General features: G+C 50.1%; 1 protein-coding gene across 3 annotated transcripts in view; it reads left to right on the forward strand.

Moving 5' to 3' along the window:
• Positions 1–21,120, forward strand: part of INTS12 (integrator complex subunit 12) — a 96,960-nt gene extending 75,840 nt beyond the window's left edge. The window contains exons 2-7 of one of the 3 annotated variants that reach the window (XM_056113811.1): positions 10,001–10,165; positions 13,213–13,365; positions 14,751–14,938; positions 16,085–16,244; positions 16,771–16,917; positions 20,479–21,120. In XM_056113811.1, coding sequence (XP_055969786.1) covers positions 10,010–10,165; positions 13,213–13,365; positions 14,751–14,938; positions 16,085–16,244; positions 16,771–16,917; positions 20,479–21,057 — 1,383 coding nt within the window. In that variant the 5' untranslated portion in view covers positions 10,001–10,009 and the 3' untranslated portion in view covers positions 21,058–21,120. The remainder of the gene's footprint in view (positions 1–10,000; positions 10,166–13,212; positions 13,366–14,750; positions 14,939–16,084; positions 16,245–16,770; positions 16,918–20,478) is intronic. The other 2 variants (XM_056113810.1, XM_056113812.1) reach the window with 2 other exon arrangements.
• Positions 21,121–23,013: the final 1,893 nt, after the last annotated feature.

Here is a 23,013-nt window from a genome sequence, read left to right on the forward strand (position 1 = left end):
CACACACACACACACACACACAATTGGGTCACCCAAAACTCAGGACAAGGATCTCCGCCAGGAACTGTTCCTGATCTCAGCCTTAGACATAGCTAGCTGTGAGACGCCATTAGGGCAAGTGGGCCTGTGAGCACCAAGAAACCGAAAGTGTGGGACTTGGGCTGCAGGCACGTGGGGGTGGGGCAGGAGGCATCTGTCAAGAGAGGAAAGTTGGTAATATCACGTATAAAACTACCGAGAAAGGAATTGGTGGCACAACGAAAAGGATTCCTCCTACAGCCCCTGGACAGTGCGAAGAGCCACAGCGAGCAGAGTGAACAGGGCAGCCAGGGGCTGGGGGGGGGGGGGGGGTACTGAGTGTAGGCCTGAGGAGATGGTCTGCTGGAGGAGATGATGACACCCTTCTCCTGGCCAGCTCATCCCTGCTGTCTCCCAGGGCTCTGCCAAGTCGGTGCCGGCCTTTATGGAATCTTCAGGGCAGTAAGAAGACACTATTGGCCTAACTGTGGGGCCTGATGGTAACCAGGAAATACAGGATGTTTGGGGACTGTGGAGCATAAGACTGTTACAGGACCATGTGGAGGGAAGCTTGGTTTCGATGGACCGGTAAGACAGACTACAGGGACTTCCACAAAGTGTCAGGCAGCAGAGTGCTGTATTGTCTTGAAATGTGCCACATGGGGGCCAGGGAGAAGGTTCAGAGGGCGAGAGAACCTGCTTTGCATGCAGGAGCCCCCGAGTTAAGCCCTGGGCATCCCCAGGTGTGGCCCAAAACACAGAAAGGAAAGAAGCCCGCGGCAAGGCATATTCAGGGAGTCTGTACTTGGTGCCTGCTCCAGCTGCTGTCCAGATATCAGTGGCCACCATGTGGGCACCAAAGACTTCATGCAGCATCTTATGCTTTAACCTCTAGATGGTGAGAAGTGCCTGGTGGACTCAGTTGGGCAAGTGACAAGCTGCAGGACAGACCCAAGTGATGGTGCCTGGTCTCGGCGGTGATGAGGATGGGAAGGCGGGGGTTGTTGCTGAGAGGCGCTGGGGCCGTCTCAGGCTTCCAGCGGGAGAGGAGGGAGAGAGGAAGGAGGCTGCAGTGGCTGGAGGTCTGGGGGGTAGGAGGCAGCAGCCAGTAGCGTGCTGGGCTGGCCTGCGATGGGAGGAGTCATGGGCTGTACGGAGAAAGTTAGTCTCGATCATGGGCATTGGGTCGGGCTGCCTAGGGTAGTGATTATAACAGCCCATTATAGTCCACTTGAAGTACAGCTCCTGTGCACTGCCCCCGCCCGCCTCTGCCCCGGACTGCTTCAGCAGGTGTAGTGCCGAGATCCAGTTTGCTTTTCCCTCAGGCTGCATGCAGTGCCTATGTTCTGTGTTCTGCCGCAGAGACCGGCCCAAGGAAGAGGGGGTCGGGGGAGAAACAAGGTGGGCCCAAGCCAGCCTTAGGGACTACTCTGGAGTCAGGGGAACCTTGTGAGAAGACTGAGAAAGTAGGAGGTGAAATAGTTTTCACTCGGTTCACCTAGTCTGGCCGTGCATTGGTGAGCGTCTTTTCCTGCAATCGTGGGACAAAGACCAAACTGTAGGATGCGGCCTCAGCAAGAGAAATGGAGAAAAGGAGTATGAAATACTGGACTTTCTGAGGGAATTCTGCTACAGCGTGAAGCGGACAGGATGAAAGGGACGTGACTCTTCTGATGCCAGAGCTGCTGTGGGGGGCTGGAGAGGGAGGGGCGTGGGGGCCAGGGATGCTTAAAGCAGGGTCCAGGAACGGGGGCGGTGCTCCTCATTCATGGGTGGGGAAGGGGAAGCCTGGTGCGAGTAGTGTGGCAGGATGCTTCCTTCCTCTGATGGTTTCTCTGCATGTGAAGTGTCAAGTCACCCTGAACAAGCCATGGGAAGGAGAAGGGAGAAAAAAACGGGTGTCCTGGGGTGTTGTGGGCAGTGGGGGTGAGTGGACGAGAGGCCTGCTTGCCAGGTGCATGGCTGGTGAGCTCTGTGGGCCAGGAGGCTTCACTGGGCAGGGAGGAGCCCCGACAGATGGAACTCTGGTGCTGTGGGCAGCCTCTCCCCGAGCTCCAGAGGAAGCCCTGAAAGGCTGCCCTGGGTGCGCAAGCCGGGCAGGAAGTGAGTGACAGGTAGCGACTAGATCAGAGAGGAGAGAGAGAAGGAAAAGACCATAGCTTGGTAGGGACATTTTGTCACCTGCCTGCATTTGCCATTGACAGTTCCCAATACAAGGAAAGAAATAACTCATTCCCACAATACCACCACCTCCACTTTCTATAGCACTGGTGTTTCAGCGGTTTGTGTTGAGGCCACACCATGGTAGTATCAGGGGTCAGACCCCGGTGTGCCCACCTACTTTCTTACCCACCTACTTTCCCTGCAGCCCACCATTGGCATTTTTTAAATGGCGATTATCAATTTTGTGACACCCTTACTTTAAAAGCAACTTTAAAATTAAGCTTACACTTAGAATATTACATTTTTTTCACATCAATGTAATACGATAATATTCCTGTAGATTATTAGGGTCAAGTATTCTAGGATGTCCAAGAAAAAGTAATGTCACATCATGTATCAATTGGTCCTTTTTTTTTTTCCTTTTTGGGTCATACCCAGCGATGCACAGGGGTTCCTCCTGGCTCTGCACTCAGGAATCACCCCTGACAGTGCTCAGGATGCTGGGAATTGATTCAAGGTTGGTTGCGTGCAGGGCAAATGCCCTACCCGCTGTGCTGTCACTCCAGCCCACAATAGGTCCTTCTTAAGTGAAAAGTTAAAAAGACATTTTGTTATTTTCTCCCTGCATCCCCCTGGCGCCCACCAGGCTGGAGGGTGCTTGACCGGCACCCTGCCCACTGTCCTGCCACTCCCGAGTGCAGAGCCAGGAGTAGCCCCTGAGCATCACTGGGTGTGACCCAAAAAGGCAAAAAAAAAAAAAAAAACCCAACAACAACAACAACAAAACCCCATGGAAGCGAGCTTGTTTCACAGTAGCGATGCCAAGTGATGATTTCTGTAGTCTCACGGGACTTTTCTGTTAAGCCCTTTGTTCAGTGCTTTATAAAGCGCATTGTTCTGGATACATAAGTAAGGGCTGTGATTCTACCCAGGGATGTCTTCTCCCAGTTGTCCATGGTCCGCAGCACCACAAGTGATTCTGCAAGTGCCCCCCTGACCCTGCAAACATCAGACACAGGGCACTTCTGAGCACCCAGACTTTGCTCATGTCACTTCTCGTACCTTCTGGAACACTTTAAGAAATAAAGCCTATGAGTGTGTGTGCACACGTGTGCATGCATGTGTGTGTGTGTGTGTGTGTGTGTGTGTGTGTGTGAGCACACGCGCATGTGTTTCTGTCAGTTGGAGAGGGATTAGAGTAGACAGAGAAGGAACAAAATCCATTTTCAGGCTAAGCTTTCATATGCCAAGATTCAACCTACAGCAGATTTTAATGGCTTTATAATCCTCTGCAAATGAGAGATTATGGAGGGATTGCTGACAGACCCTTAACTCCAGCGCGCAAGTGTGTTGCATTATAATAATATTAACCTGGAAGAGAGAAAGCAATTTCAAGCCACGGCATATTCATCAAAGGATCGAACACAAAGTATACATTTTTATTTTAATAATTCCTTGCCTAGGGAAGCATTTGAAAAGGTGACAGCCAGAAGTAGGACCACACTAGACTAGCTGAAAACAAAACTTTTTGCTGTCTTGGAATTTCCTGAGCCTTTGATGTATTATAGCTTCACTGTGTTTTAAGCTCCTTCTGACGCTTGGCATTATCACAGGCCCTACGGGAGAGTTTATATTTGCATGTGCGCACGCACGCACACAGCACGCACCAGGCACCATCCGACAGGCCTTGCTTTTTAAAAATAGATAAATGCATGTGATACCACCTCCTAAATGTGACCCATTAAGATTATCACAGGTGTGTTTCTGAGACACGCAGACAGATGGCAGAGAGAGGGATGAAGTCAAAGCTGCACCAACTCTATACCCTACAACTTAGCCTTTCCGGGACATCCCCACCACCACCAGTACACACACACACATGCATGCATATATGCTTGCACACTCATGCATGTATTCTGTGTGTACATGTGTGATGGAAATGAAGTTAGAGATATTGGGATAGCCATACAGTAATTTTGATCTGATCACATCAAGAAGGCATGCACTGAACTTAGTAATATTTTAAAATCAAATTAGGAAGAGGTTCTGTGTCAGGGAGTTTTTCTGGACATTCTTTTTTTATTTTTTTTATTTTTTTTATTTAATCATTTTTTTATTAGTGAAACACCATGAGGTACATTTATAGACTTATAAATTTTTGTGCTTGGGTTTCAATTATACAATGATCAAGTACCCATCCCTCCACCAGTGCCCATCCTCCCCCACCACGGGTCCTAGCATCCCTCCCACCCCCCATCCCCCCATCCCCCCCGTCCGACCCTGCCGCTGTGGCAGGGCATTCCCCCTTATTCTCTCTCTCTTCTTTTGGGTACTGTGTTTTGCCAGAGAGGCATTGAGTGGCAATCATGTTTGGTCTATAGACTACTTTTAGCATGTCTCTCCCACCCTGGGAGGGTCTTCACAACACCCTTTATTTGGTGTTCTCTTCTCTATCTGAGCTTCCTTTTCACCTAGCACATGTGGCTGGCCTTCAAGTCATGGAGCAAAATTCCTGGTACTGATCTGAGCCATTCCTGGGTGTTAGTCTCCCGCTTTGTTGCTTTATGTTCCCCAGATGAATGCAATCTTTCTGTGTCTATCCCGCTCTTTCTGACTCATTTCGCTTAACATGATACTTTCCATGTAGTACCACTTGTATGTAAATTTCATAACTTCATCTTTTCTAACAGCTACATAGTACTCCATTGTGTAAATGTACCAAAGTTTCTTTAACCAGTCATCTGTTCTCGGACACTCAGGTTTTTTCCAGATTCTGGCTATTGTAAAGAGTGCTGCAATGAACAAACAATTGCAGATGTCACTTCGACTATACCTTTTTGCCTTTCTGGGATATATTCCCAAGAGTGCTATAGCTGGGTCAAATGGGAGATCGAATTCTAATTTTTTGAGAATCGTCCATACTGTTTTCCAAAAGGGTTGGACCAGCCTGCATTCCCACCAGCAGTGAAGGAGGGTCCCTTTCTCACCACAGCCGCGCCAGCACCTGTTGCTTTTGTTCTTGTGGATGTGGGCCAGTCTCTGTGGTGTGAAACGATATCTCATTGTTGTTTTAATCTGCATCTCTCTGATGATTAGTGATGTAGAGCATTTTCTCATGTGCCTTTTTGCCATTTGGATTTCTTCTTTGCGAAAGTTTCTGTTCATTTCCTCGCCCCATTTTTTGATGGGGTTGGGTAATTTCTTCTTGTGTAGTTTAACCAGTACCTTGTATATCCTTGATATCAACCCCTTGTCGGATGTGTATTTGGTGAATATTCTTTCCCATTCTGTAGGCTGTCTTTGTATTTTGGTCACTGTTTCTTTTGAGGTGCAGAAGCTTCTTCGTTTAAGATAGTCCCATTTATCTATCTCTGTTTTCACTTGCTCAGCCAGTGGCATGACATCTTTGAAGATACCACTAACTTCAATGTTGTGGAGAGTTTTGCCAACTTTGTCTTCAATAAACATTATGGATTCCGGTCTGATGTTGAGGTCATAAATCCATTTCGATCTTACTTTTGTGCATGGCGTTAGGCAGAGATCTGAGCCCACTTTTTTGCATGTAGCCATCCAGTTTTGCCAGCACAATTTATTAAAGAGGCTTTCCCTGCTCCATTTCACTTTTCTTGCCCCCTTATCGAAGATTAGATGATTATATGTTTGGGAGGAGATGTCAGTATATTCAACTCTGTTCCATTGGTCTGCAACTCTGCCTTTGTTCCAGTACCATGCTGTTTTGATTATTACTGCTTTGTAGTAGAGCTTGAAGTTAGGTAGGTTGATTCCTCCCATTTTCTTTTTCCCAAGAATTGCTTTAGCTATTCGTGGGGCCTTATTGTTCCATATAAATTTCAGGAGTGTTTGCTCCATTTCTTTGAAGAATGTCGTGGGTATCCTTATAGGGATTGCATTGAATTTGTACAGTGCCTTGGGAAGTATTGCCATTTTGACAATGTTGATTCTCCCCATCCATGAACAGGGGATATTTTTCCATTTCCTCGTGTCCTCTTTTATTTCCCGAAGTAGCGTTTTGTAGTTTTCTTTGTACAGACCCTTTACTTCCTTAGTTAAGGCGATTCCTAGGTACTTGATTTTCTGGGGCACAATTGTGAATGGAATTGTTTACTTCATGTCACTTTCTTCTCTTTCACTATTTGCATATAGGAAAGCCATGGATTTATGGGTATTGATTTTATAGCCTGCCACTTTACTATACAAGCCTATTGTTTCTAGGAGTTTCTTGGTAGAGGTTTTAGGGTTCTCTAAGTATAGTATCATATCATCTGCGAATAGTGAGAGCTTGATTTCTTCCTTTCCTACCTGGATGCCCTTAATATCTTTTTCTTGCCTGATCGCTATTGCAAGTACTTCCAGTACTATATTGGACAGCAGTGGAGAGAGTGGGCATCCTTGTCTCGTCCCTGACCTTAGGGGGAAGGCTCTCAGTTTTTCCCCATTGAGGATGATGTTTGCTGTAGGTTTGTGGTAGATGGCTTTAACTATATTGAGGAAAGTTCCCTCTATCCCCATTTTGGCAAGGGTTTTCATCATGAATGGGTGCTGGATCTTGTCAAATGCTTTCTCTGCATCTATTGATATGATCATATGATTTTTATCTTTTCTTTTGTTGATATGATGGATTATGTTGATTGATTTCCGAATGTTGAACCATCCTTGCATCCCTGGGATGAATCCTACTTGGTCATGATGTATGATCTTTTTGATGAGTTGTTGAATTCTATTGGCTAGTATTTTGTTGAGAATCTTCGCATCCGTGTTCATCAGGGATATCGGCCTGTAGTTTTCTTTTCTTGTGGTGTCTTTGTTTCCTTTTGGTATTAGAGAGATATGGGCTTCATAGAAACTGTTTGGGAGAGTTTCTGTTTTTTCAATTTCCTGGAAAAGCTTGAGAAGAACTGGCAATAGGTCCTCTTTAAATGTTTGGGAAAATTCGCTAGTAAATCCATCTGGACGTGGGCTTTTGTTTTTGGGAAGACTTTTGATTACAGTTTCAATTTCCTTGATGTGAATAGGTCTATTCAGGTACTCTATATCTTCTTGCTTCAGCTTTGGGAGATGATAGGAATCCAGGAATTTATCCATTTCTTCTAGGTTCTCTTGTTTCATGGCATAGAGACTTTCAAAGTAGTCTCTGGTGATCTCTTGAATTTCTTTAGTTTCTGTTGTGATATCCCCATTCTTATTTCTGATTCGATTTATTAAGGCTCTCTCTCTCTCTGTTTCTTTGTGAGTGTTGCTAGTGGTTTATCTATCTTATTTATTTTCTCGACGAACCAGCTCTTGTTTTTATTGATCTTTCGAATTGTTTCTTTTTTTCCATGTCGTTGATTTCTGCTCTAAGTTTTATGATCTCTTTCCTTCTGCCTGATTTAGGCTCTTTCTGTTGATCCTTTTCTAAGGTCTTGAGCTGTGAGGTCAAGTTGTTTATGTGCATCGTTTCTACAGTCCTAAGATATGCTTGCAGAGCTATAAATTTTCCCCTTAATACAGCTTTCGCTGCATCCCATAAGTTCTGGTAGTTTGTGTCTTCATTCTCATTTGTTTCCAGGTATCTTTTGATTTCGTCCTTGACCCACTCATTGTTCAGCATCGAGTTGTTTAATTTCCAGGTGTTTGATTTTGTTCTCCGTGTCAGTGTGTGATTCACTTCTATCCTCAGTGCATCATGGTCTGAAAAGATGGCTGATACTATTTCTATCTTCCTGATTCTGTTGAGGTATGTTTTGTGTCCTAGGACATGGTCTATTTTGGAAAATGTTCCGTGCGCACTGGAGAAGAATGTGTATTCTTTCTTTGGGGGGTATAAAGCCCTGTATAGGTCTATAAGCCCTTTCTCTTCTATTTCTTCTTTCAAAGCCAATAATTCCTTGCTGGGTTTTGTTCTTGTAGATCTATCCAGAGTTGATAAGGCGATGCTGAAGTCTCCAAGTACTATTGTGTTGGTAGTGATGTCCTCCTTAAAATCTGTTAGCAGTTGTTTTAGATATTTAGTTGTTCCCTCATTAGGTGCGTATACATTTAAGAGTGTGATTTCTTCCTGCTGTATGTATCCCTTGATGAAGAGAAAATAGCCTTCACTGTTCCTTCTAATCTTTTTCAATGTGAAATTAATGTTGTCGGATACTAGTATGGCCACCCCAGCTTTTTTGAAGGAGCTGTTTGCTTGCAGGATTGTTTTCCATCCTTTGACTTTGAGTCTGTGTTTGTTCTGGCTGTTGAGATGAGTTTCTTGTAGGCAGCAGAATGTTGGGTTCTGTCTCTGTATCCATTTTGCCACTCTGTGTCTCTTAAATGGTGAATTTAGACCATTGACATTGAGAGAGTATGGTTATGGGGTTTTGTGTCATTTTCTGTAGGGTGTGTTGTGGTTGTAGGGTTTGTCTTGTCTTATAGTAGCCCCTTTAGGCCTTGCTTTAGGTTTGGTTTTGAGTCTATGAAGTTCCTGAGCTGCTGTTTATCTAGAAAATAGTGTACTGTTCCTTCGATTTTGAGGGAGAGTTTAGCCGGATAGAGTATTCTTGGTGAAGCATTCATTTCAGTGAGTTTTTTTTACTATATCTTGCCACTGCCTTCGGGCTTGCAGGGTTTCCTCAGATAGGTCTGCTGTGAATCTAAGGGGTGCTCCTTTGTATGTGATTTCCTTCTTTGCCCTTGCTGCTTGCAGTATTGTGTCTCTATCGGCAGCATCAATCATTCTAACTATGATATGCCTTGGAGTGTTTTTGTTGGGGTCTCTTTTAGCTGGCACCCTTCGGGCTTCTTGAACCTGAATGGCTGCATTGCGGAGCTCTGGGAATTTTTCAGCAATGATTTGTTTGACGGTGTTTTTTTCGTTGGGATTGTTTCCCTGAGCTTCAGGTAGTCCCATGATTCTAATGTTGTTCCTCTTGGAATCATCTGCTAGGACTCTGATTGTCTGAAAAGCTATTTTGAGGTCCCTTGCCACTGTTTGTTGTTCCGTGTTGGCTTGCCGCAGCTGATCTTCCAGCTCACTGATTCTCTCTTCAGCTGCGGTCATTCTACATCTTGATGACTTCGTATCTGAATTCTGTGTCAGAGAGGTCCCTTAGGTGAGCTGTATCGACAGAATGTTCTGGATTGTTTTTGTTGTCCTCCACTTGTGGTGGGGATTTTCTTTGTTTCTTCATATTGCTGAGTAGGTTGGGGACTAAATTCCTTGGGAACTAGGTTCCTTAGAATGGGGGAAAATAGGCCACGCCCACTCTGAAGCCACGCCCACTTCTGAAGAGGCCACACCTCTACGGAAAACTGGGTTTGAGATGAGATGGGCGCCGTGTGAGGAGTGAAGAGGGGACGGCAGACGCTCACAGCTGCATTTCTCCAGGCGTCTGCCGGGACGCCTGAGGTCCCGAAGGGAGAGATGGAAGTCCCGGGGCCACACACCAGGGGCTGAGCTGACCTGGGTTTGAGATGAGATGAGCGCCGCGTGAGGAGTGAAGAGGGGACGGCAGACGCTCACAGCTGCGTTTCTCCAGGCGTCTGCCGGGACGCCTGAGGTCCCCTCTTTTTTTATTTTTTTTAACCCCACCCTTTTCTGGACTTTTGAAGTGGGTGTAGGTTCACAGGAAACTATCTGTCTATGTGATAACGCTCTTGCTTTGGGGAAAGGACTAGATATTGCCGGTCACGGATAAGGAGAACCTTTCCCTTTATCTGTGATAACTTCTTGGGCATTTTGAATGTTGTATCATGCACACAGCATGTCTTACTATAAACATCAGAACAAAATAGATCAACTTGACCCAGCTCACAGCTCCTGTTCTTTTCTCTTTCTTAGGCTCTGGCCATGGCCGCCACTGTGAACCTGGAGCTCGATCCCATTTTCCTGAAAGCCCTGGGCTTCTTGCACTCCAAGAGTAAGGACTCTGCGGAGAAGCTGAAAGCCCTGCTGGACGAGTCCTTGGCCCGGGGCGGCGACTCAAGCTACCGTCCTGCCCAGAAGGTGCCTGTGCCAACCTGGCGGGGAGGGGGGCTGCCATGGGGGTCTCTCTGTCCGTGCTCAGCGTTACTGTTCAGGCCCCGGAGACACGCTGCCGTGGGTCTCTCTGTCCATGGTCAGCATTCCTGGTGAGACCCCTGAGGTCCACACTGCCTGGGGGTCTCTCCTAGCAGGGGGAGCCCTGTACTGAGTCTGCTCCCTCCCCGGGCTCCCCATGAATATCACACCATCCAGAAAGGTGAGTGGACATGGGCAGGGCTAGGAGATGGGCAGGGAGTGCCCTTTCTAGGACTTTTGGGGATTAAGCTGCTTATTGATGATTCACATTATTCTGAGTGAATATAATTTCTTTAAGGCCATTGAACAAAACGTTTACTTGCATTTATTCTATAAGGCTCTTCTAAGGGGCAAAAAATGGATGATGTAAAAGTATCGGTTCAGCCCCAAGCCCAGTGAGGATGGGGATGGTGACTCCCGGCCCAGCACAGCTGCTGTGCTCTGTGTGCAGAGCATGTGTGTTGGAGCCAGACACTCCCCTGCTACACCTGATTGGCCCTTTCTTAGGTCGTATAGTAAGAGACAGCATCCCAGATGCTTTTATTTGCAGCGGTGCAGGCGACAACTGTCCCTTGAAGTGTTGTCCCCTACCCCCCCCCCCCACTTTGCAATCGGAAAACCGCATCCATAGGCCCCACAGATTGCCTGTTTCCACTTGCAATGAGGGTGTTTAAATTCAGCCTCGAAGAGTCATGCAATTGAAAGAAATGTGTAGTTTTTTTTTTTCTTTTGGCTTTTTTTTTTTTTTGGCATTGTGGGTTATACCCGACTATGCCCAGGGGTTACTCCTGGCTCTGTGCTCAGGGATCACTCCTAGGAACCATATAGGATGCTGGGATCAAACCCGGGCCAGCTGCGTGCAAGGCAAACGCCCTACCCGCAGTCCTGTCACTCAGCCCCAGTGCGTACTCTCCCAGAACAGGCTGTGCCCAGGGCACGGGAACTGGACCCTGCGTGGGTGGACGCCCGGGCTGGTTTGTCCAGCGCCCTCAGAGCTCTTCCTAACCGTGGGATTATAGGCCTCACACTCTCGTCACCCGGTGTGTGGGCCGCCTCGGCTGACCACACGGGGAAACGGGACGATGTGACTCACTCCTGCCAAACAGGCCAGGTCAGTAGGGGTCTCCCTGTCCTCCTCAGCCCCGGCTCTCTCATTCTCAGGCCGCCAGTTCCCCTCCGAGGTCTGCCCACAGTGTGACCCAGTCCCTCCAGTAGCCTCTCTTGAGTTAGACATGTCAGACGCACGCAACCCTGCAGCATACACTGCATGTACAGTCTGCTCTGATTGTTAATATTGACCACTAAAAGAAAAGCCTATTTTTTTTTCTTTTTGGGTCACTCCCGGCTATGCACAGGGGTTACTCCTGGCTCTGCACTCAGGAATTACTCAGGGGACCATATGCGATACTCGGAATTGAATCCAGGTTGGCCGCGTGCAAGGCAAACACCCTGCCCACTGTACTATCATTCCAGCCCTAGAAAATCCTATTTCTGCCGATAAAACCCCCAGTATTTTGAGATTCTCAAACAGTAGGAAGTCCCTCTATCCAAGTACGTACATGTCATATTATCTAAATCGCCCGCTGCTCTCTGAGTTCTGCCGGAAGCCACTACCCAGGGACGGGTCGGAGAATGTCCCCTGGGTGTCTGAAGCCACCAGGTCTCAGGACTTGACTTAAGAATAGGTTTTCCCCAGTCTTCCACCTTTGGTACAAGTCAGAGTCACAGAGACAGAGCTGTTCCCGCAGACACTGGCCTGGCTCTAGGCGTTTCCAGCGCAAACGCAAGCTCCTGCTTGTGGTGGTGAGTTAGTGTGAAACACGAGAGCCAGAGCTCAGCGGGAGTCGCAGTGGGAGTGGCCTCTGTGGGCTAGAACTCTGTGGGGTTAGATCCCGCTGGGTTAGACCTCTGCGGGACTAGATCTCTGCGGGCTAGACCTCCGCAGGGTTAGACCTCCATGGGATTAGACCTCTGCGGGGTTAGACCTCTGCAGGCTTGACCGGAGTTTCCCAGGCTACCAGACATGACCTGATGTCTCACGTTTAAGTCCCATTTGTATCATAGATGTTTCCCTGGCACTGTCTTAAGGCTCTGCTGGGGTCCACACTTTCCCGAGAGGCCCATAGTCTGGTTTCAGTTGGGGCTGGTGCCTGCCAGGGCTCTGTTCTGCTCGAGAACCAGCAGGGTCCGGCATGGCCGCCCCCAGCCCCGGCACGGCACTCTGCCATCTGCCCTTCTCCCCACAGCCACGCGCCTTCCCCCTGTGTCCCCCAGCCCCAGAAAATGGCCTGGTGTGGCCCCAAACCCGAACTAGGCTGTGATCTGTAAAGCGGCGGGAGAAAGTGGAAACCCGGCACTCTGGGTCAGGACTGAGGGCAAGCAGGGGCATTGCAGGATGCGGGAACGTGGCCCCGTGGCAGAGCATTGGCCCTGGTACATGAGGCCTGGCACAGCTGCCCCCGCCAAGGATAAGTCTGCATCCTTGATGATGCGGTCATTGTGGTCATTCTGAGAAATGAAGGCAATTGTCCCTACAGAGATGCACACTATGACGGTCAGTAAGGCAGCCCCAGACCCCTGGGAACCCAGCGTCCCTGGACAGTTAGGGGAGCAACATGGTGTGCGTCGTTATTCCCCTGGACCGTCTGAAGCAGGCACCACTGAGCCACCCGACCCAATGGGTGCGTCTCAAGGCAAATGCGCCACATGAAAGAAACCAGACAAAAAGCCTACACGCAGGGCACTCGAGTAGCTGCTCAGAGAGGCAGCCCTGGGCAGGCCAGTGGGAGGAGCTGTGACCGAGGGCCCCAGGAAGCTAGTGCTTTCCCCTGCAGGGCAGGGCAGGGCAGGGCACCTCGTCATCCGTTAGGACATCACATGGCTCAGATTGCTGACGGAGTCCTTGTTTGTCACCAACGCTTATGCTAAGATCTGACTGCGTGCCGTGTTTGGATGGTCTGGATGATTCGCTGTATTTTCTGGTCACCTTCTAGGATGTGGAGCCAGCCAAACTTTCAAGTACAAAACCTGTTTCCATTAAGCAGGAGCCCAAGCCGTCGTCCGCTCTCCCGTCTGGCAGCAGCAATGGCAAGGCCCTCACCGCAGACAAGGCCAAGAAGGAGGCTGAGAAGAGGCCGGCTGACAAGGTGAGCACCCCCACGGCCCTGCTTGGCTACTCCTTGTGAATAGTGACCATGGCCAGGAGCAATGTTTCTTACCTCCTTGATTTCCTTCCTCCCAATTTGTTTGAGGCACCATGGCTTACAGTCCTGTTCCTGCAGGCTTTCTGTGCGCCCCCCCCCACCCTGGGAACATCTGCTGCCCCCACCAGGTTCCAGGCCCCGCCATGGCTGACTCACTTTGTGGGCCATTTGTCACTCCCTTTCTCTGTTCCTTTCTATCCCCCATACAGGGGACGTCCTCTCTGCTTGTGCCCCTCCTTCTGGTTGACCACTCTCAACATGATGCCCTCTCGTCCCAGTCAGGAGCAGCAGGTTGCCTGATTTCCTCTCCCTCTGAGCCGAGTGCTGTTCCATTGTTCGCGGGTGCTGCGAGTTCCTTCCTGCTGTTCCTGGGCCCTTGGACTGGGTCCATATCCTGAATATAGTGAATAGTGCTGCCGGGAACAGTGGCACACAGATGTTTTTTGGAAATAGTAGTTTGGGGCCAAGAAGTGGATTTGTTTATTTTGTTGCCTATGTTTGCTCTCAGAGAGCCCGGCAAACTACCCGAGAGTATCTCGCCTGCATGGCAGAGCCTGGCAAGCTCCCTGTGACGTATTTGATATGCCAAACACAGTAACAACAAGTCTCACAATGGAGATGTTACTGGGCCCACTCGAGCAAATCAACGAACAATGGGAGGACAGTGTTTCAGTGCTACAGTGTTTGCATGGCCAGTGGCACTGAATTCTGGAAGATGCCTCCAGAGTCAGCATCATGAAGAGTTCTTTCCGCTGATAGTGAATTGTCCCGAACTTTAGGCAAAAAAATTCAATAGTTCAGTTTTACTTCTTTTGAACATATTTTAACAGGACAGGACGTAGTTTGGGGCCCTGGCATCCAGCCAGCCCGGTTTGTTCCCTGCTCCCACGCAGAAACACTGAGCCCGCCAGGAGTGACCTGAGTCTCGAAGCCTGGAGTCTGCCTGTGCTCTGCTGGAGAGGCCCAGGATCCCTCCCCTTCAAAAAATATCAATTTAAAAAAAATTTTTTGAGTAGAAAATAATGATATTAGCTTCTCAGTGTCTCAGGCCATAACTTCCGATAGGGAAAATGGGGGCTAAATCCGGTAACCAGCCATGATTCTTTAATTCCTGAAGGCTGCCAGGAGGAACATGGGCTCACCTGTTCTGCTTCTTGACCACCCCCCACCCCCGCCCATGCGGGTTTCTTCTTGGATGCTCACTGTGACTCCTCATCCACCGGGGCCCTCCCTGTGAGTGCTTGGCTGTCCCTCCTGCGCCCCCTCAGAGCCGGGGGGTGCACCGTGCCATCCCTCACCTCCATGTCCTCACGGGTGCTTGTGTGTAGATGAAGCCCGACGTTGCAGAAGGGCCGGACGTCCCCAAGAAGCCACGGCTAGAGAAGCCGGAGACACCATCTGCGCCCATCGCCGTGCAGAGCAGCCGCGACCTGGCCACGGCCGACCTCTCGGGCTTCGAGGAGACTAGCGCTGACGATTTTGCTATGGAGATGGGGCTAGCCTGTGTCGTCTGCAGGTGAGTTGGCCGCACCGTACAGCCACAGCCCGGGTGGGTGCAGTCATTAGATTTATTAAAAATGTCATTGTTTTTTGGGAAGTGGAGCTCCATTGGTCCTCATCAGCCGCCCAGCATTTCAGGTCTTGAGATGATTGGAAATGAGTGTTTTCCATGAACCATTCCCCGCTGTGTCCTGGCCCTGAATCTCTCTCTTCTCTGTGTGGTGTGATTGTGCTGCAGCCTTGGGCCTGGGGGAGGCAGCTGCCACGTGCTCGCATGGAAGCCCTGCCTGCACTTGCTTGCCATCGCCTCTCCTTCACAGGGGTTGCGTTTTCTTCTTCCCTGAATTGTTGATACCATTTATAAAGTGAATTGATGTCTATCATTTCCAGTCAGGAAGGTTATTCTTCACATTGTTTTAGTAAGATCATCATAAGGCATCATTATCCTGGGAAATGCACTTTCAGTATCAGAATAACTAGATTTCAGACTTTCTGATGGCAGTGCTCTCGCTATGGATCTCCCTGCTCTGGCCAGGGGACAGTGCCATGTCCTTTGGCTCTGATGATGGGGCTGAGCTCCTGGCCATTATAGAGAAAGAGAACGTGCTGCTGGAATTCTAAATAGGCTCCTTGGTCGAGGCACCCTTGTCTTCAGAGATATTGATTTTGTTTAACATGAGGGGTATCCTTTTCCAGAAAGGAAATAGTGACCAGAAAAAGACCCATGACTGCGCCTCCCTCCATGTCTCTCCGGGTAGGCAGGCTGGAGAGCAGACTTCCCGCGGGCAGCCCTGGGAGCACTGTGCAGCCATGTGCTGGCTCTGGACTATTAGGTTCCACCTTTCAGGTGATCTGACTCACCAGTGAATGCCCAAAGCAGCCTCTGGACAGCAAAAGGCGAGTCCTTAAGGCTTCACGGTGTCAGAAGAGGAGACTCGCTGGCAGCCTTGGAAAGTCCCACCGAGAAACCGGGGAGGATGTAGGCAGTTGTGGCCTCTCGGGCACTTGGTAGAAGTGACAGTGAAAGGATGAAGTCCCAGGGAGGGATGCCAGGACTTGCTGCCCCCGGCCTTCTGGGGCTTTGCCTTCCTGGAGCAGAAGCTGGGAATGGTCCCGTTGGTGCCTTCAAGGAAGAGCAGCATCTGATGGTGTGTTTCCTCAGGCAGATGACAGTGGCATCTGGCAACCAGCTGGTGGAGTGTCAAGAGTGCCACAACCTCTACCACCAAGACTGCCACAAGCCGCAGGTGACTGACAAGGAAGTGAACGACCCGCGGCTGGTGTGGTACTGCGCCCGGTGTACCAGGCAGATGAAGAGGATGGTAGGGGCCTTCTCTCTGCCCAATCGCTCCCTCTGCATCGGTAGTTGCCTTTACAGTGAAAGTTGAAACTTGAAAGACAACTGAAAATGGAACTTATTTAAGTCATTATTTAAATGTTTGTATGTATCGTATATGTGATATGTCTTTTCATGCTTCACAAACCACATTCTATACAAAATTCTCTATTCAGACTTTATCTGATTGTGGATTTTGGGGGTTTTTTGTTTGTTTGTTTGTTTTAGTAAGTAGAAAAGTTTATTGGAAAGTAGAAGAGAAAGAATAAGGAACTCCTTGCATGTGGAGGAACTAAGTTGCTCTTAGCCGATTCTAAGATACATGAACAGCAGGATTGGTTGAGACCCGAAACTCTGAATCTTCCTTGCTAGTACGTCCTTGTCCTGTTTCACAGATGAGTTCAGGCGACCCAATTCTAAGTGATTTCTGCAGCTTTGTCAAGGGCTCTTGCTGGTCTCTCTGTGCTCTCAGCTGAAGCTTAGTGTCTAATCAGAATCGTTGGTTTTTGCAGGCACAGAAAACTCAGAAACCACCCCAGAAGCCTTCCCCCACGGTCATGTCTGTCGCTCCCACCGTCAAAGACCCGCTGGTGAAGAAGCCTGAACTGAAGCTCAAGCCGGAAACAACCTTCCTGGCATTCAAGAGAACAGAAGTCAAGGTACGCGCACTCCGCTTGCCTCTGGGATTTAGCTGTTGGTTAGTTGACCGAACTCTAGCTCCCTGATACAAAACTGCATCATGAGCAGCTTCAGTCCTGCCGTGGGCATCGGTAGGAAAGGCAGACTGTCCTCTCTGACCAGCACCAAGGGCGTCTCTGTGCTCCTTCGCCTCTCACCCTGCCTGTACCCCTTCAGACAGGCCCTCGCTAGGGCCTTCGCTGCCATTTCTGAGCCATCCAACTATATCTTCAGACAGGAAGCGGGATTAAATCTGAACTAGCCCTGCCCTCAGCAGCAGCGCTGTGCCCCTCTTGCTGCTGGTTTGCTCCACAGCTTTTCGGCTCCTGTTCTGAAGAGGTTTCCTTGCTTTATATTATTTTCTGTCTTCTATTCATGAATTTTCATAGAACCCACCTCTTCCACCATGGGACCACACCATCCAGTGAGTGTGTCACTTCTTCCTAAGTTTGCATTCCTGAAACCGTACCCTTTATTATTGACATAACGGAACAGAATATTCTAGTATAGTAGCCAAAAAAGAATCCGTTTACTGGATTGCACACTCTGGTACTGAAGACAGGAGCAGAGAGTCAGCCTGAGGGGCTGCAGTGACAGCACAGGGGGGACACGCCCACCTTGCACACCTCCGGCCCAGGCGCAGGCGCTGGCACTCCATGGGTCCCCCAGGCCACTAGGGGTAAGCCCTGAGCACTGCTAGGGGTGCCCTCCTCCTGCCCCCTCCCCCCCAAAAAAATTAGTTAGCTGCAGAAACTCATAAGTTGACCTTAGAAAATTCTCAAGTTGCTCCCTTGCCCTCATAGGTCTGAGTGGCAAAGCTCAGAGCCCTCAGCATGGCTGTAGCGTGGTTGGCTGGATGGGGTTCTGGTTTCTGCCCTGGCACCGTAGAGAGAGGAGGAGGGAAGGAGAAGTGAGGGGGGAGGGAGGGAGAGAGAGAGAGACAGAGAGAGAGAGAGAGAGAGAGAGAGAGAGATTTTCTGAGAAAGAATAGATACATAAGGAGTGTCTGTTACTTTCATGTAGAAACTTGGTGAGCTGAAATGGAAGTCAGGCTAGTTTTCCAAAGGTCGTTGGAGTTGCTGCATTCTGGTCTTAAATCACTTACGGGTAGATTATTACACTGTGTATTTTTTAAGAGCTCTGGCGTGAACTATTTTTTTGAAAATTAAGGACTTGACTATTATCTTCTAATTAAGAGGTTTGATTTTTTTTTTTTAATGAAACTGAATACATCTTTCCTATGGGGAGGGAAGTCTGTCTCCATTTATATGTATAAAGGAAATATCTAAGAATAGTAAGAAAATATTCATACTCAAAACACTGAGCAGCCAGAGGTGGCTCCCAGACAGACTGGATGCACATCTCATTGCCGGAGGCCCGGGCACTCCCAAAACTGCGGACCTGGCCCAACACCGGGAGGGACCCGTGCCTGAGCCAGGAGCAGCCCCGGAGCACGGCAGGCTCCCCACCGAGAGCAGACAGACAAACATACCTTAGCAATCCTTTTCCACAGTGAGCTTCTGATGACAGCCACACCCTTCCCACAAAAGCTCAGACTGCTGTTCCCTGGGTCCTGATGAGACCCCACAGCTGTCGCCATGGAGATGCCATCCCCTGGACGGGCAGGGAAGCTGCAGCCAGACGCGCACAACTTGCTCTTCTTGCTTCCGTTCCGTCAGGGTGGGTCTTTTACCCGCTTCAGATGCATTTTCTGCTGTGAAGTGTGCTGAAATATCATCTTGCCATACGGCAGGACATTTTTATGTCTAATGGAAGAAACAAAGACAAGACATTAGCTCTTGAGAGCTGTAAACTCAGAGCTCAGCACACCTGCACCCTCCACGCATCCTCTTCTCGCATTCTTCTGCCTTCCTTCAGGAATCTAGGTGGCTTGCGTTAGGCTTGTTTTTTTTCTTTCTTGACTCAAGATAGTTTTTACTGGAACTTACTTAGGAATATGTAAGGGGAGAGAGAGAGCGCGAAATGTGTGCTCAAGAAAGAACCCAGGCTTCTCCAGAGTGGGCATAGCAGAGAGAGAGAGACAAGCAAGCAAGACACGTGTTCAGGGGAGAACACGGGTTTGAAGAGCAAGCAGTGTCAGGATTATCTTTTGCAGGTTCATGGGTAAGAGTGTGGTAACACTATTACTGGGGGAAAAAAACTACCGTTTTTCAAAGTCTGTACAAAAATCTGGACTCCTGATATAAACCCCTCAGAACACTGTATTTTGAGCACTTGACCCTGGTTCAGGATGTCTGCATGCAGGCTGCACTGAAGCTACCCCGTGGGAGGGCTGGGCCCACTTAGAATAGAGCCGGGCAGAGTTTAAGTGTGGTAGCCCCCAAGGTGCTGTTTGCAGACCTGACTCTCACCTCTGTGTGAGCATGGCGTTGTTTTGAAGGGAGAAGTTCACTGAATCCATGAAGAGAGAGCACTGTTCCCTGATGGGGAGGGGCATCCCTGCAGAATCAGACAGTGGCGGCACCGTCACTGTTGGTTTCCCTAGGCCAAGGAAGTCCCATAGAGAAGCATCTTATTAGTCAGACTCCCTGGAAGGCCAGCATGCGGCCTTGGAGGCAGTGAGACAGTGCTCTGCAGGGCGCAGGGGCCTCAGGGCCAGAACTGGCACTCAGAGCTCCCTGCGCATGTGTGGAGCCCCAGGCTCAGCTCCCAGCACCACAGGAGAGAAGAAGAGGGAGAGAGGGGGCAAGGCAGTACTCTCATGAGCACTGTCACAGATGGAACCTCAGGCCTTCGCTTCCGACCTGGCGTTGTCCCAGCCAAGTCCTTTGTAGTGTACATCTGTGGGTGCTTCACTGTGGAGTGAGCCTATGGTACGAGGGGCTCCTGCATAGCCAGGGTGCAGTTATTTTTGTTCGTTAAGACCGGAGTCTGCTTTTGAATTGATCTACAGGTCACTTAGAGCAAAGTCGACAGAATGAGATGTTTACTGAGTTCAGTAGCTGATGTCTTCTGTGGCGAAAAGCAGAAGCTAAGTTACATCTGATTTTCCTGTCTAGCTTGTAACTGAACATAAAAGCAGCTTTCAGGAGGCCGTGCTGGGGCCGAGGCGGAGGCTCAGGTGCTGGGGCCCGTGCTCTGCACGCAGGAGGCTGGACTTGGCGCTCACAGCACCTGGCTGAGACCAAGCACCCCAGGAGCTGACCCAAGCACTGTCAGGTGCGCCCAGAGAGCAGGGCAGTGGGGGAAGGGCAGTTGTGTTCATTTGGCATCCAAAATTTTCTGCTTTGGAAATAGCAGATTTCATTAGCTCGAACTTTCGTTGCATTTTATCAGGTTAATTCCTGAAGGATTTATTGTTGTTTGGGGCCCACACTTGGCAATGCTCAGGACTTAACCCTGAATTACTCAGGGATCCCTTCTGGTGGCTTGGAGGACCCTGTGGGATTCTGGGGAGGGCCGGACAAGCCCTCCCCCCCCCCCCCCCCGGCTTAGGATTGAATGTCTGTGTCTCATATGTTCGAATCACTGCGTCAGATGTTATCAGGTACTCGGCTGATGTGCTGTTTCTCCCCTTTCAGCCGTCCACGGTTATTTCAGGAAACTCCTCCAATGCTGGCGTTTCCTCATCAGCGACCAGCGGCCTCACTGGCTGGGCAGCGTTTGCCGCCAAGACCTCCTCAGCGGGGCCATCCACGGCCAAGCTGAGCTCAGGGGCCCCGAGCAGCGGGGGAAAGCCGGCCTCCGCCTCGGCCAGCCAGAAGCCCGTGGGCCTGACTGGCCTCGCCGCCTCCTCCAAGGGCGGCCTGGGCGCCAAGCTGGTCTCAGGGGGCAGCACGACCCCCACTGCCCCCCTGAAGCCACCGCCGCCACTGACGCTGGGCAAGGCGGGCCTCAGCCGCTCAGTCAGCTGCGACAACGTCAGCAAGGCTGGCCTGCCCAGCCCCAGCGGCCTGGCGCCTGGCAGCCAGCTCGGCGGCAATGGCTCTGGGGGGACGGCGGGGCCAGGGAGCAGCGCCACGGGCAAGGCGGCCTCCGAGGCGGGCAGCGCGCCCTCCGCCTCCCTCAAGGGACCCACTTCCCAGGAGTCGCAGCTCAACGCCATGAAGCGGCTGCAGATGGTGAAGAAGAAGGCCGCCCAGAAGAAGCTCAAGAAGTAGCGCCAGGCAGCTGGACCCCACGCCAACCCCCACCCCATGCCCCCCAGCGCCCCCGATCCAGTTTCACACGGGATGGGAATGTCATCTCTGTCTCGTAATAAAAGCCTTCCTCAGGAGACTCATACTTGTGCTGTATGGTGCTGTACAGTATGCTCATGCTGTACAGTGCTCGGGAGGAGGGAGCGCCAAAGGGTGAGCGAGATCATCCCTGCGGCCCCTCAAGCCCGCCCCCCACGGCTCTGCACAATTCCCCACTCCCCTTGGCACACGGAGCCTCCCGGGGGCTTTGCCCCCTCTCAGTCCCGCCTGTGCCAGACTGGGCTTGGTTTTGGGCCATGCCCTGGGGGGCTCTGCTGGATGGGGAGGCTTGGGTGGGACCCAGTCCTGTCTCCTCCCCCCCAGCACCACCAGGGGCAGCCCCCAGAACAAACAGGAGACCGAGTTTGGGCTTTTTCTGAGGATAGCACTAACTCCTCTGTTGAATAATGGCTCCGAATTAGTCGTGGTGAATGAGTGTTCAAGATTGAAACCATCCCATTTCTCACATACCAAAAAAAAAGTTTATGTGTTCAAAATTTTCTAAATTGTAAATCTACAACTTTAAAAAAAATAAAATAAAATAAAGGGGGAAAAAAAAAATTTTCTTGCAGATCTTTTTGTTTTGAGAAACAGAATTCTGTTGCTTAAACATTGATTTGGCATAAAACTTAAATTCCCTTGAGTGTGAAAGACAAAAAAATTCATCGTTCTGTGTTTGCAGATGAGGGAAGGCCAGTTTGGAGTAAAACTGGACAGAATGGCAGCCGGGCCACACCTGGACCCTCCATGCCGTGAGCAGGAGGAGCTGCAGGACCCTCATGTCCCACATGGGACAGATGCAGATTCCTTTGCAGGGCTTCAAGCACCTCTGACGGCTTGAGGGGGAGCTTTCCTGGGGAGGAGTTTTCCGTGGATCATGCTGTTTGCGGGGACAAACGCGTACCCAAGAACATCACTGCCCTGTGTGCCCACGGGAGGGCCCCTGCCCAGCTCATCAAGCTCACCCCGGCCCGCCCCTCAGCTCCCTGCTGCGCTGCTGAGAAGATCAGTCCTCGTTTGCTCCACCAGGGCAGGGATGGGCTCCACTGCAGAGCCCTGCCAGCCCCACTCAGCCACTCCGTGAATGGATAAATGAGCAGCAAATAAAACTTGAAAGGCTGAAGCCCATTTCGTAGAGATTCTGGCAGTGTCACTTTCCTGGTTTGCATATTGTGCCTTCAGAAGAAGGGAGAAGGGAAGGAGGGAGCCGGGAGGGGAGAGGAAGAGAGGGAGAGAAGATGAGAGGGAGATGTGAGAAGGGAGGGATAGAGGGAAGAAGGAAGAGAAGAAAGGGAGGGAGGGAGGGAGGGAGGGAGGGAGGGCGGGCGGGCTGAGTGAACTCTGGCCTCCAGACAGAGTCCTGGTCCTCTGCTCCTCAGCCAAGCATGCCTCGGTTTCCTCCTTTCAGATCCAGAGATGACAAGTGGCGAGCTGAAACGTAAGGCATCTGACTCTGAACTCATAAGGACATGCGAGTGGTACTTCTTAGTCACTGAGATAAAAGCTGCACCATCAGGAGGGCCAGAGGTTACAAAGGAGACATTGTGTTAACAAAAATAACTTTTATTAATACAATAATAAAAATTTCACAACACCTGGGGAAAGCCACCAGTACACACATGTACCATAGTGCTGGTAGGAACACATGTGCTAGAGTCTGAAGGACATTTGGGCCTAAGTTTCACTGTGTCTGCAGTGTGATGTGGGAAGGCATTGCCAGGCACCAAGAGGAGACCACTAGTGCGGGTGGTGGGGAGGCAGCTGCAACAATTAGTGGGGCTTTGTTGTTCTGTTGTTTTGGGTGCCAAGGACCAAGCCCAAGGCTCCTACATGGGAGGCGTGAGTGTACCCTGCCAGCGAGTCACAGGCCCACCCCAG

Source organism: Sorex fumeus, unplaced genomic scaffold (genome assembly GCF_029834395.1).
Source record: "Sorex fumeus unplaced genomic scaffold, SorFum_2.1 ptg000024l, whole genome shotgun sequence".
In the NCBI taxonomy this organism is placed as follows: Eukaryota; Metazoa; Chordata; class Mammalia; order Eulipotyphla; family Soricidae; genus Sorex; species Sorex fumeus.